Source organism: Camelus bactrianus, chromosome 22 (genome assembly GCF_048773025.1).
Source record: "Camelus bactrianus isolate YW-2024 breed Bactrian camel chromosome 22, ASM4877302v1, whole genome shotgun sequence".
Lineage (NCBI taxonomy): Eukaryota > Metazoa > Chordata > Mammalia > Artiodactyla > Camelidae > Camelus > Camelus bactrianus.
This window is the reverse complement of record NC_133560.1, coordinates 6,541,147-6,555,621: the sequence shown is the minus strand read 5'-3', so window position 1 is coordinate 6,555,621 and position 14,475 is coordinate 6,541,147. Positions and strand designations below refer to the sequence as shown.

Genomic DNA, 14,475 nt, shown 5'->3' with positions numbered 1-14,475 from the left:
CTGCCCTAAATCACCCCAGGGGCAGGTGCCGGGAGTCTAGAGACCCCTCCTGCCCAAAGCCTGCTTACTCTGCCCTGCCCTGCCTTTCCCAGGCAAGCCCCAGTGGCGGCTCCAGCCCAGGCTGTCCCCTGCTCCTGTCTGCCTCCCAGCTGACCCTGCTGCTTCCCCACGGGGCTCTGCACAGCACGGCATGCCCTTCCCTCAGGAAGTGCAAGTAAGAAGCCCTTCTTTTTCTTTTTGTCTTTTTTGTTGTTGTTTTTAATTTTTTTTTCTAATAAGTTTTTCTTACAGTGGCATTGATGCCTGTGTCATCAGTCAGTCAGTCACCTCCGTAAATTAAACACCCTCCCCAGGTACAGGGGAGACACTGCTGTCTTTGTAAGTATTTGGTTGAGTATTTGGGGTCTGAGCAGACTGTGGCCGGGCCTCCTTGCCAGACTGAGGCTGGGCGAGCCCCCTCCCGGCCCCCCGTGCTGAGTCTCCAGGGAGCCTCCGTCTCCATGGGCTGCCGTCCAGCCGAACCCCCGTGAGGGGACAGGAGCCCCGAGCACACCTCCAGCTGCCCCGCAGCCCACCTCCCTGCTCTGCCCGCCTCACCCCCCTCCTCCAGGCGCCGGCGGCATTCTGCCAGGCTCTCTGCGGAGACATCCTGAGGGCGCTCGCCTCTCAGGAAGGTAAGACGAGAGAGCCTCTGGGACACCTACAGTCAGTCTCACCTACACAAACTACAGAGGCTTCCAGCTGTTTCTAGGGAGTCTGGCAGCGGGCAAGCCTGCACCCTTGTTACTCTTATATGCCGAGGGTGCCCCTCGGTTGCTTCTTGTGACAGCCTAAGACTGAAGCCAAAGGCATGAGAGTAACAGAAAACACAGCAGGGCCTGTTTACAAAAAGCAAGACCAACGAGAGCCATGGTGGGCCACCTCTATCAAGAGTAAGCTGTCCGATGCTGACTGGCAGTGCTTCACGAGGGGTCCCCTGAGGACCACATGCATCGGAATCACCTGGGTCACTGGTAAAACTCATGCTCCGGGCCACAGCCTTGACCGACAGAATCAGAATCTCTGAGGCAGAGCCACAAGCTCGCCAGGTGGCTCCTTGGACTCAACTCTGAGAACCTCCGACACGAGGGGAGAGTGGGGGGAGGGATGTGACATCGGCTGAGCACCTGCCCCGATCCAGGTGCCATTTCCAGCACTTTGCACGCTCAGCCTCGGTGACTCCTCCCAGCGACCTGGCGAAGCCGAGGCCTGAGCCGGCGGCCCTGTGCTCCCGCAGCACCGGCCTCCCCGCACTCACCCTGCAGTCCCCGCGCACGCAGAGGCTGAAGGCGTCCTTGTAGGAGCAGCGCGTCCCATCGTGCACCATGCGCTTCATGGACACCACCTCCCCGGTCTCCTTGGACTCGCAGTAGAGGTGGCATCTCTCCTTGGCTGGAAGGGAAGCAGCGGGCGCTGGGGACGAGGGCGGGCTGCAGGGCTCACCTCCCACGCAGCTTCCTCCCCAAGTTCGCTTAAGAAGCACCTCGCAGGGAGAAACTCCCAGCCCACGGGGGTCTCCTTAGGATTCACCTCTCCCACACGTGCCTGCCCTGGGGCGGGAGAGAAAAAGCACGGAGGCAGGTGCCTGCAGCCCGCTTCGTGTTCCTGTGCAGGGAACTCAGGAAGAGCTTTTCCCAACTGAGCCAGGCTGCTGTTGGTGCAGCCAGGCTCCCAGATCCCCGAGGCCCTGCTCGGAGACCCCCAGACTCAAGGGAAAGGCAAATGGCTGTTTGCCCGGTCTCTACCTGAAGACCCTTTTCAGTCAACCTTCTCTGAAAGCCCAAATAAGGCCGGACGCCCCTTGATTCAGCCCTGGGTCCCTGGCACCTTCCCTTCTCAGCATTTATCTCAGACGTCACTAAAATATCATTATTTGACTTTCTGCTGGACCACAGCCTCCCTCTGAGAGGGGGGATCTTGTCTGCTTCGGCACCCCCTCCCCGCATGCACGTGTGGGGCTTGCAACAGGCGCTTGGCTGGTGGAACACGTCGGGCTGAGGGAGACAGAGGAGCAGACCTGGGCCCCGCTGCCCTCCTCTGCCCAATGCCGCCTTCTTCATGAGCGGGACGAGACTCCAATGAAATACACACACACTCATGCCTGAAGCTACCAGACTTTTCAGTTCCAGGAGCCAGCAAGTGCCTTCTGATGCTTAAACCAGCTCAAGTCGCTGACACTAGGAACTGAGTTCCCACTGAAAGAGGAGGGGCCAGAGGTAACCTGATTCTTTGGCAGGCTCCACCCCCGCCCCGGCCCCGCCCCCAAGGCTGAGCCGGCCCCACGGTGCAACTCCAGCCTCGCCCACCGGGTGGCGACCGCGGGAGCCCCGGACGACCTGCGCCTCCAGCCCCGCCCCCTCCCCGGCATCCTTGGCCAGGCCCTGTTTTCTGGCTCCCCTGGGACTGCAGACTTGCCATGAGCTCCCAGCCCTTGAACGGACCCCAGCAGCCACCCCGGCCAGGGTGGGCTCTGCTGACAGCCGGTGTGGCCTGTGGCCGGCAGCTTGCCCAGGTGGCATCAGCGGCACAGCGAGCTCGGCCCACCCCCTCGGGCCGGTCCGCGGAGGGCGCTCTCCCCACGGGGCTCACCATCCCGGTGCTCGTGGGGCAGCCAGTGGTGCTGGGCATCGCCATGCTCGAAGTACAGGTCCCACTGCCGGCACTGCTCCTCGCGGAAGTCGGCCAGGGGGTCAGGGCAGTCCTGGGAGCTGCAGAGCTGGAAATCATAGGCGAGGCCGGAGCAGGTGCGGCCCCCGTTGGCCGGGCTGGAGGAGAGAACAGAGGGGCTTTGTGGCTCGGCGCCACCAGGAAGAGGCCAGCACTCGGGGTGCCACTTGTGGGATCTGGGGGGCATCTCTGAGCCTTGAGGACTGAGGGGCAGCTCTGCTGACTGAAGGGACCTGGCCCTGCCCTGCCCCAGTCACAGGACCTGGATAATCCCCCAGGTGTCAGGGTCTTGGAGCATCAGGTGTGGAAGGGGCTGGTGTCTTCTCTCAGGGGTCCTGTGGGAAGGAGGCATCTGTGCAGCCCCTCGCACCCGCCACCCCCATCCCAGCTCCTGAGCTGTGACTGGGGCCCAACAGTGAGCTGTGACGGGTGTCTGGGTTCTGCCGTGTCCCAAGCCAGAAGCCCCAGGGTGGAGGAACTGGGTGAGCTTCCTCTCCATCCAGGCCTGCGCCTGTCCCTCAACACACACGGCGGCAGGGCAATTCTGAAATAGTGGAACCTGCAGCAAGTGCTCTTAACAAGTGTCGGGCACACAGTGGACACTCCACCCTCTGGCTCTCCTCCACCTCAAGAAAACTTGGGCTGCATTTCTGTAATGTCCTCACGCTGCTGAGAACAGCACCAGCCCACAAAGCATTAATCCCACGGGAAAGGCACTGCCTGGTGGCCAGTAGGTGCCTCTGGCAGGCGGGGTGATGGGGCGCGGCAGGCCAGCATCCTGGGAGGAGCTGGGGGCTTCCGCTTCACCATCTATGAGATGCCAAGCAGAACCCGAGGCCCCACCTGAGACTTGGGCAAAGTCACGCTCTGCCTGCGACAAGGGGTGGTGACAGCACTGCAGAGTGGATGATGGAAGAAGCTGGCTTCCACGAGGCCCCTTGCATAGTGGTGCCTTGTTCTCAGGGGAAGTTGGTGGAAATAACCACCTGAGAAATTTGTGGAGAAAGAATCAAGAGGCCTCAGTGTTTGATGGGGATGGTGAAAGAAAGGGTGACTTTGAGATTTATCCCAAGGCCACTGAAGGGACCACAGACCAATGACAACCCCAACCAGGGCATCACCAGAAGAGGGTGCAGGCCTGCGTGTAGTTGTGGGGAGCCCAGGGGCATCGTGCAGCAGACTGCTGGGTCAGGAGACCAAGTTTCCAAGCCTCCAGGGCTGGCTCTGCCCCCAGCAGGCTGCGTGGCTTGGGGCATGAGCCCTGCCCCCTCTAAGTTTCCTCCCAGGAGAGACGAGGAGGGGCCAGGACTGCCTGCCCTCGCACCCTCTCCAGAACTGGCATCCTCAGGGGCCTTGCAGGAAAGGGTGGGCTAGCAAGGACCCTTGGGGATAGCAGCTGCCACCCAGGAAGGCGGGGAAATATCAGGGTCGACTCACTGTGGGTTGTCGCACTGCCGGGTCCTAAACTTAACACCTGTGCCGCAGGTGCGCGAGCAGGAGCCAAAGGGACTCCAGGCACCCCAGTTGCCATCTCGTTTGAGGATGTCAGGTGTCAGCCAGATGCAGTGTCCTTTAAAGCAGTGCTGAAAGACAGACAGTCACTCCCTTGACCCATCACTCACATGTCCCCCACTCTGGCGATAACTGCCTGGCCCCGGAGGCACAGGGAGACCAGGCATGACTCATGCCTAGAAACTCAGAGCCCCGTCGAGAGGCCTGGTAGGACGCTGGCACCCCCCCAGCCCCTCCACCCAGCCTCCCCTGACCACCGCCCTGGCCTCGCACCATCCTCAGGGCCTTTTGTTCAGCCTACTCTGTCCCCGCAGCCAGAGTCTGCCCAATCGAGTCTCCAGCATGACGCCACAGGCCGAGGTGCCCACACACGGCCAGCCATAAAGGTGCAAGTGGCCCATCAAGCCAGTGATTCCAGAAGCATGTAAGATCTACTTGTTTAAGTTAAAAAAAAAAAAAAAAAAGGCAACTTGAAGGAAATATGGAAACAAAGGACAGGTGATATGCCTACATGGTAGAAATTCATGAATAAAGGGAGGAGACCCCTGAAGCAAAGTCAAGCTCAGCTCAGACCCAGGTCCGCAGGGTGAATCTGATCACACTGCTGCCCCGCCTGCCCCCACGAGGAAGCTCACGCGATGTAGGGTCCACTTGAAGAAGACTGCAAAATTAAAACTACTAAACTAGGTATAGAATGGAATCTTGATTTAGAATAAGAAAATATATCACGAAAATTAAACATTTAAAAACTGACAAATACCACAAACAACCAAAAACAGAGAACAATGATTTTTTTTTCAAGTTGATTGACAGACACAACCTTTCCTGCCATTCTATGTACTCTTTCATCGCCTCTTCATACGACGATAGTTTTGAGGGACTGCTTTCCACAGGGAGAAAGGAAAGATTCTGCAGTCCGTCCTCAGCAAGCGTTTTTGGTAAGGGCCAGATGTAACTGTTTTAGACTTTGCAGGTGACGTGATTTCTATCGCAATTACTCAACTCTGCCACTGGAGCATGCAAGTGGCTACAGGGGACATACAAATGAATGGATACGGCTGTGTGCCAATAAAACTTTGTTGACAAAGGCAGGCAGCAAATGGAAACTTCTAGAATGGAGCTGGGAGAAGTTTGGTGAACTCTTTTCTCAGTAAAACAATCATTTAACTAGTGAAAATTACTTTCTAGAAACAACCATCTAAATTATCTGGAACAACAAGGACCTACTGTACAGCACAGGGAACTATACTTAATATCTTGTAATAACCTATAGCAGAAAAAAAACCTGAAAGAGAATCTGTCTACCTATATATGAATCACTTTGCTGTACACCTGAAACTAACACATTAACTATTCAGTAAAAAAAAAAAAGTATCTGGAAATTGTCCTAAAGTCAGTAAAACAACTGGTGAAACATTTATTCAAGGAAATCTACTAAATCTTGTTAAGAATATTGAAAGTCTGTGGCATTTGAGCCACAGCCCTCTCCCTTTCCTTCCCCAGATCAGTGTGATGGAAGCTTTACTGCCTAAAAGACAGAGGTTTTGTCCCCTCAGCTCGAAGCCTAGGGCTATAGTTTCACCCCAGGAAAGGCAAGCCCCTGGCACCTCCCATGTCTCCCAACTCTGTGTTGCAGACAATCTGTTCCAGGCAGAGGCAGCCAAGAGGACTGGAGCTCCTTTGCCCACCCAGTCTCCACCCACAGCAAGCCAGGAATACTGCACCCCGATAGCCCCTTCTCTGGCTTGCTTGTAGGGCAGAGGGTCCATGCTGAAGGGGAAAAGCCAAGAAGACCAGGGGCTACTTTCCCTATCCAGCGACCTATTTGTAGACCAGGAATGTCGCTCTGGAAGTGGACCAACCTGCTCTTAGCTCAAATGCAGTGGTGCAGTGATCTTCCCAGAGGGAGAGTCAGAACAGAGAGCTCATAACTCACCCTAAGGGGACTAACTTTATTTGGAACAGAGCTTAGGGGAGTTCATGCCTAAGGGCATTGTCAAAAACAATAGAAATCTTGGTAGCGACCAATTAAGAGGAGACCAGTACCTCCACGATACCAGGGGCACCAAGTAAAATGTTAAATCAAATAGAAGTGTAACAGACAGAACCAGTGAAACGACAGCTAAGCGCCCTCCTGCGGCCTGACCAAACTCAAATACTGGCAACACCCTGCCCCTGTGAGGGGTCCAGAGTTTGACTGGGTCAGGCTGTAGACAAATTGTACCCCAGGCATTACCAAAAACAATGCAGCCGTCAGCTAGCAGCTCGTGAAAGCTCACTGGATGTGATACCAACAGAGGCAGAACAGCAGGGAGCTTGATGGGAAGATCGGAGAAAGAGGCAAAGAGAACCCGGCTGATCTGAGAGTTTGGGGCTGGGGGTGTGGAGCTGTGTGGGCCAGGCTGACCATGCCCATGCCTATGCCCAAGGCTGTGATCTCTGGGGGGCAGTATCACCAGCTGCACACTGCAGGGCAAATGCAACTTACTGAAACAGTGCAGCCAAGTCACTGAACAAGTAAACAGGTAAACGAGCAAGCAAGAGTACAACAAGGTCCAAGGGAATCAATAGCTAACGTTTCTTCAATGACTAGTTTCAACAAAAACGTGAGACATGAAAAGAAACAGGAAAGTGTGATCTGTACATAGGAAAGTAAAGCAGGCAACAGAAATGATCTTTGAGGAGGCCCAGATGTTAGACTTAGCAGACAAAATTTCACAACAGCTATTACACCTATGTTCAAAGAACAAAAGAAAACCATGTCTAAAGAACTAAAGGGAAGTATAAGAATAATGCCTTACCAAATAAAGAGCATCGGGAAAGAGATAGAAACTGAAAAACAAACAAACAAACAAAAAACCAAAAACCAAAAAACTGTAGTTTAAAAGTACAAAAACTGAAATGAAAAATTCACTAGCAGACTCAGTAGTAGATTTAAGCTGGCCAAAGACAGACACCATGAACTTAAATATAGATTAATAGAAATTATGCAGTCTGAAGAACAGAGGGGGAAAAAATACAGAAAAATGAACAGAACCTCTGAGAAACATGGAAGACCATAAGTCCAATGAAATGTGCACAGTAAAAGTGCCAGAAAGAGAGGACACAGAGAAAAGAGTAGAAACTATTCAAAGGAATAGTGGTTGAAAACTTCCAAAATTTGATTAAAGACATTAACCTACTCATCCAAGAAATTTAACCAAGTATGATAAATGCAAAGGGATCCACATCCAGACACATTATAGTCAAAACATTGAAGGAGAAAGCTAAAATGTCAAAAGCAGCAAAAGAAAAATGACTCATTGAGCACCCAATAAGATTAACAGCTGACTTTTCATCAGAAATAGTGGAGACCAGAGACAGGGCTGTCAACAAAGAATCATATCCAATGAAACCATCTCTCAACAATGAAGGTGAAATAAAAATATTCCCAGGTGAACAAAAACTGGGAGAATTCATTGCTAGCAGACCTGCTGTATAAGAAACACTAAAGTTATTTAGTTATTTAGGCTGGAAGCAAATGATACTGGAAAATAATTCAAATCCACATGAAAAAAGAGAGTACTGGAAATGGACTAATTTCTAGAAAGATACAGACTATCAAAACTGATTTAATGAGATCTAGAAAATCTGAATAGATCTATAACAAGTACAGAGATTGAATCAGTGATTTAAAACTTCTCACAAGTAACAGCCCAAGCCCAGGGGGCTCCACTGATTAAATTCTACCAAACATTTAAAGAAAGATTAATACTAATCCTTTGCAAACTCTTCCAAAAAGTGGAAGAGAAGATTTTCTCTATTCATTCTATGAGGCTAATAGTGCCCTAATACTAAAATCAGACAGAGGTATCACAAGATAAAAACCACAGGCCAATATCTCTTATGAAAATAGACTTAAAAATCCTCAACAAAATTCTATCAAACCAAATCCAACAGCATAGTAAAAGATTATACACCATGACCAAGTGAAATTTATTATGGGAGTACAGGGCCTAACATCTGAAAATCAATCAATGTAATAAACTATGTTACTAGAATAAAGAAAAAACTATGTGATCACCTCAAGACTCAAAAAATAAAACCAGCAAAATCCAACACCCTTTCTTGAAAAAAACACTCAAAAGACTAGGACTAGAAGATGAGTTCCTCAACCTGATAAAGGACATCAGTGAAGTACCCCAGCTAACGTCATCTTAATACTGAAATAATGAATGTTTTCCCTTACGATCAAACAGGACAAGGGTGTCTACTCACACTACTTCTAGTCAATATTGTACTGAAAGTTCTAGCCAGGACAATTAGGCAAAAAAAGAAATAAAGAGTATCCAGATTGGAAAAGAAGAAGTAAAATTTTATTTGCAGATGAAATGATACTCTGTATAGAAAATCCTAAGGAAGCTACTGAAAAATTACTAAAGCTAATAAAAAATTTCAGTGAGATTGCAGTATGCAATATCAGTATACAAAAATCTATTGTACTTCTATAAACTAGCAATGAATGAACTGAAAATGAAATTAAGACAATTCTATTTACAATGGCATCCAAAAGGAAAAAAAAAAAAAAAGAAAAAATCTTAGGAATAAATAGAATGAAAGAAATGCAAGACTAGTACACTGAAAACTACAAAACATTGTTGAAAGAAACCAAAGATCTAAGTAAATGGAAAGACATCCCATGTTCATGGATATGGCAATACAGTCATACCTCGGAGATATTGTTGGTTCAGTTCCAGACCACCAAAATAAAGCAAGTATCACATAAGGTGAGTCACATGAATTTTTTGGTTTCCCAGGGCATATAAAGTTATGTTTACACTATACTAAAGTCTATTAAGTGTGAAGTAGCATTATGTCTAAAAAAAAAAACCATACATATCTTAAAAATATTTTATTGCTTAAAAGTTCACAAGCAATAAATGCTAGAGAGGATGTGGAAAAAAGGGAACCCTCCTACACTGCTGGTGGGAATGTAATTTGGTGCAGCCGCTGTGGAAAACAGCTATTCTTACACCTGGACAGATACAACAACCCAACACTATTGAAGGTGTTGAAAACCATGTTAAATAAGCCAATAAATATACCCCAAATCCAATTTCTCCTAAGCCAAAGCCACAGAGCACCCACGGCCGCCCCACGGTCAGCCGACAGGAGGAGGAATGTATCAGAAGGGAAGGAGGACTGGAAAGAGAAGAGATCCTCATTGATTATGGTCAAAACATCTGACTTTTTCACAATTTATTTTTTTACTGATGCACAGTCGATTTACAATGTTGTGTTAGTCTCTGGTGTACAGCATGGTGATTTCAGCTATACTTACAGGCACATATATATATATACCTATATTCCTTTCATATTCCTTCCCAAAATTTATGAAAACACATGCATGTAGGGGGCCCCAAAGCTCACACATCATAAGCTTCATGGTAAACATATCTCTGTTCCCCTCTCGAAACCTTCTGTGAGCTCCCCATCACCCCAGGATTCAGACCAGCCCCGTGGCCTGGCTCCTACCCATGCTCCCCCGCCCCCGCTCCACCTCCCGCGCCAGGCACTGGAGCACTGACTGACTGCTCTCTGAACAGGCCACACCCACTTTGCTCCCTAACTTTGTAAGCGCCTCTGCTCAGAAAGCCCGTGGCTCCCCTGCCCTCCCCGCCCTCGCCCCGGGGTAAGGTGGGGTGATCCCCCTTTCAGGACAGAGCTGCTCACTGCCCCAGCTGCAAAGGGTACTGGTTGCTCTTGGCTGGCAGCTGAGTCCCTCTCCAGGAAATGCCCTCCGCCAGAGAAGGCTGCCCAGCCCAGAGTCATGCCCCTTTCCTGGAGACAACCACGGCCAGGGGTCAAGGTGGGGGACAGCTCTGAAAGGCCAGCCTGGGGCTCCAGGTGGGGCAGACTGGGCCCCGCGCTGTGACCACGTCCATGTTCAGAGCCTCACTGTCTCTGCAGGTGCTGATTCTCAGAGCGCTCCCCGAGAAGCGCCTGCCGTCAGAGCGCTGGCTCTGAGCCCGCCTCCAGCGCAGCCAGGCTCCCACCTCCACACCCCTGCTGCTCCTACGTACGCCTCCTGGTTCTCGTCGCCTGTCTCCCTGCCCTTGTGCGCGTCTCAGTGACCTGGGCGCCCACCTGGCCTCTTCCTCCTCACACGGGCCACTCACTCCTCCCGACCTGCCGGCGCATCCCCAGCGCTGCCTCTGCCCCAGCCTGAGCGCATGGGAGACACTGCAGTCTCTGGATTGTCCCTGGGCTCTGGGCGAGTGGTCAGGGGCTGCACCACCACCAGCCTGGGCACCCGGACACGTGGCCGACACCCACGGCCACGAGCCACCTGGGGTCCAGCAGGCCTGGCTCCAGGTCACCAGGGGTGCTGGTCACATCCTTCCTGGGCCACAGTTACCTAGTCTTTCACCTCAACCTGGGAAGGGAAGCAGAGAACCCGCAGGAACGCTAGCTGGTGTCCCCCTCAGCTGGTGGTACTGGGTGGGGCGGGCAGGCAAGGAGGGGGGCCCAGGCAAGGAAAGGCTGGCGACTGGACTTTTGTGTGCCCGAAATTCATACGCGGAAGCCTAACCCAATGTGACGGAAGCAGAATGTGGCACCTTTGGGAGGTGCGCAGGGTGGAGCCCTCATGAGTGAGATGAGTGCCTTTGTAAGGGGACACGGGAGAGATGATTCCTTTTTCCAAAATGTGAGGACACAGAGAGCAGACGGCAGTCTGCAACCGTCCAGAACCCAACAATGCTGACACCCCGACCTCGGCTGCCAGCCTCCAGGATTCTAGGGAACAGATACCTGTAGTTTGAGCCACCCTAGTCTCTGGCATTTTTGTTTCAGCAGCCCCAGCTGACTAAGGCAGGGAATGAGGGAAGGTCCTGGCACCCCTGAAGGCTGTGACAGGGCCCAGCTTCTAAGTCACTGGTGGCCATGGAGACCAAGGGCCGGGGGCATGGAGGAAGCCACACAGTGGTCCTCCTGTCCCCACTGGACAAACTGGTCCCCAGTCTAGAAATGGGGAGCTGGGCACGGGAGAGCTCAGGACACCCCACAGGCTCACACCCCACCTCCTCCACAGACTCAGGTCCAAGTGCAGAGAGGCAACACACATTGTGGAAAATATGAAAGCAAGGAGGGAGTAGATGTAGCTCAGTGGCAGAGTACATACTTAGCATGTACAAGGTCCTGGGTTCAACCTCCCCTTAAAGAAAAAAAAAAGGCAAGAAAAAAGAAAAAAAAAAAAAAAAAGCAAAGCAGAAAGGCAGGATAATCACCCAGAATGCCACCGCTCAGAAGATGCCCTCTAGCATTTTGGTGTGTTTCTTCCTGGGCGACTACAAGCGTCCCAAGCGAGCACCCCCATGCTCTTGATGCCTCAGTGTTGCTATGAAGGAAACAGGTTCTATAGACATTTGTTTAAACGCCAACAAATACTTCATCCAATAGAGAAGCTTAAACATTTAAAAGCACGAAGTTACACGTCCTGAGCGAATTCAGAGCCCACACATATCCATGGGGAAACCTGCCCAGGGCTGCCTCTCCGGGTAAGTACCTTGGAGAGCGCCGGTGCCCCTAAGCATGGCTGGGGACACCGCCAGATTGGTCTGAAACCCTGAAAGGCCGGCTGTTCTTCTCAGGAAGTGTACATTTAGCATTTCTGAACCACCGTGGTCCTGGGTTTCCATCCTCCACCCACCAGCTGGTACCACATGCCCTGAGCCTGGGATGTGAGGATAAGCGTGCTGGACACTTAGGTGACTTGCCGAGGGGGAAAGGATGGCTCAAAGGCACACGATGAGGAGGGAGGGACCAGGGCTTGAACTCCCATGCCCAGACCCTGGGCTGTCCCTGTCTCTGTGCCCGCCTGCCAGTTCTCAGCTATGCAGGGAAACATGAGCCACAGCACGGGGCCTCTGCATGCTGGGTAAGCATCGCGGCATGCGTCTCTGGCACAGTCCGAGCTCGTGAATACTTAGGGTGGGCGTTGCTTCCCCGAGATACTGCACGTGAGTGTGGGGGGTTCTCTCCTGCCAAGACACACTGAGGCTGGAGCCATCTTGACCCGGATGGCCCGCACCCCGTCCACCACCCTGCCCCTGGCTCAGGTGAGGAGGGCAAGGGGAGCCCACCAGCCCAGCTTGGGGGGCAGAGGCACCTGTGGGGATCCTCTGTGCTTGGCCTGAGCCTGCCTCCAGGGTATCCAGGGCATACGCTGTGTGGTCATAGGGCAGGCCTCTGAGAGCAGATCTGAGCCATGCCCCCAGCACCCTGGGCAGGCAGAACAAGAAGCAGGTGCAGGAAGAGGCCTCATTAATTCAGTCAGCCCTTCCCTCTCTCCCACCAGCCTACTGGAGAGCCATGCAGTGTTAACCATCTCTTTTGTTTTCTGATTTTTTGTTGAGGAGGTAATTATGTTTATTTATTTATTTACTTATTTTTAATGGAGGTGCTGGATTGAACCCAGGACCTTGAGCAAGCTAAGCACAGGCTCTACCACTGAGCTATACCCACCCCCCATTTTGTTTTGCTTTCTGGATTCTGATGCTTTGATGTCTGGGGTCTTACTGACCCTGGAGGGACGGTCCCTCCTAGGCTTAGCCAGTTCCTCGAGACAGTAAACAAGTCACCCACGAGTGCGATTTTCAAGTGCAAACCAACCAGTCCAGAGCCCACACCCCCAGCCATCTCCTCCATCGGGGCTCTTAAATTCCTGGCGACCCCCCCCATCCTAGTCATCCCGGGGCCAGCCAGGTACCAGACAGTTAGGGGCAGCCCCCACGCCCCAGAGCCCACCGGAACTATTCTCACCAGCCGGCCCGAAGCCTGCTTACCTCGCCTATTCCTTTCTGCAGAGACTGCAGTCCCCACTCCCCTCTGCTCTCCATCTGATCCTGGTGCTCCAAGTGACCCCTCACTTTTGGGATTTGTGAGAAACAAACTATCTTTTGATCTGTTGGCTTTACTACACCTCAAAATTTCTATTAATACACTATATTGTAAAACACCATGTGCCTCTCATCCACCCTCCCTGGCCATCCTCACCAGGCCCCCACCCTACGAGGTCTCCCCTGCCTGGAGTGCTGGTCCCAATTCTCTCCATCCTTTGGGCTTTGGCTAAGGTCACTGACCAGGAAGCCTCTCTGAGCTCCCAACAGGCCCCTCCACATCCCCCTCGTCACCACGTCACAGCTGCCTCTTCTCGTTCATGGCCGACCTCCACAGATGGCGAGTTCTGACGGAGGTGGGGTGGGTCTGACACATGGACGGATGGACGAACGAAGGAGTGGATGAATGAATGACTATGGAGCTGAGATGACTAATCTGCCTAATCCTCAGGTCCAGCGCCCACTTCTTTGTCCAAGAGCAACAAGCTCACCTCTCCCTCTCAGCCAAACATGCCCTCCCCAAACTCTGGATTCCACAGAAAGCTGTGCACCCACTGGCCCTCACTGCTCATTGCCCAATCCTCACCAGTTTATCTCCCCGAGGCACAAGGCTGTGCACCCTGCCCGCCTCACACCACAGTGTGCAATCCAGGCAGATGGTGAACCAGCCGTGAAACTGAAGGGGCAGAGGGTGGAGGTGGCCCGTCTGTAGTTCTGTTTTTCCTCTAGGTCATCTCAGCACATGGAATACAGATACCTTGTTCCATCTCTGGGAAATGGTGGGGACAGAAAACTGAGTATCCAGGGTTATAATCCGGTAACGGAGCCAAGAGGGGAAAACGTGCTGGGGACGACCCACAGGAACCTGTGGATCATGAGGATCTGAGGCAGGGTCTGAGAGCTGTGTGATCCCCTTCCAGGGACTTGGGGTGGGGACAGAGAGGGATGGAGAGGGACAGCTGAGCTTGGCACAGCCCGGATCCCTGAGATGACATGTTACTTCTCCAACTCTGCTCCCTCCTCACTCCCCTCTCTCTCAGCCCCTGTGGCTGTTCTTGCAGGAAAGGGAGAGAAATGGATGATTGCTTTCCAAATAGAAAATTACATTATGATAAGACACTGAAACATACAACTGCACACAGGCAGAGGACTCTCATAGGCCCCTGGGGGGTGCCCTCCCTCCTCTCTCCCTTTGCCCCTCCACCCCCGACCCCCACATACCTGGAATCCCCGATCTAGGCCAGTTTTTTACCTGTGCCCCTTGTGAACCAGGTCAGGTAGAGCTTAGCCCTAACGCAACCCCCTCAATCATCACAATGCTGGTTTTTTAAAATATATTAAAGGATGGATGTTTTTACTGGGCTAAATGAACAGAGGG

At 52.2% G+C, this 14,475-nt stretch overlaps 1 protein-coding gene across 3 annotated transcripts in view; it reads right to left on the bottom strand.

Moving 5' to 3' along the window:
* Positions 1–14,475, bottom strand: part of ADAMTS2 (ADAM metallopeptidase with thrombospondin type 1 motif 2) — a 205,018-nt gene that overhangs the window by 23,047 nt on the left and 167,496 nt on the right. For all 3 annotated transcript variants that reach the window (XM_074350140.1, XM_074350139.1, XM_074350141.1), the window contains 3 exons: positions 4,144–4,289; positions 2,629–2,804; positions 1,298–1,431 (listed from right to left, as the gene is read on the bottom strand). In XM_074350140.1, coding sequence (XP_074206241.1) covers positions 1,298–1,431; positions 2,629–2,804; positions 4,144–4,289 — 456 coding nt within the window. The remainder of the gene's footprint in view (positions 1–1,297; positions 1,432–2,628; positions 2,805–4,143; positions 4,290–14,475) is intronic.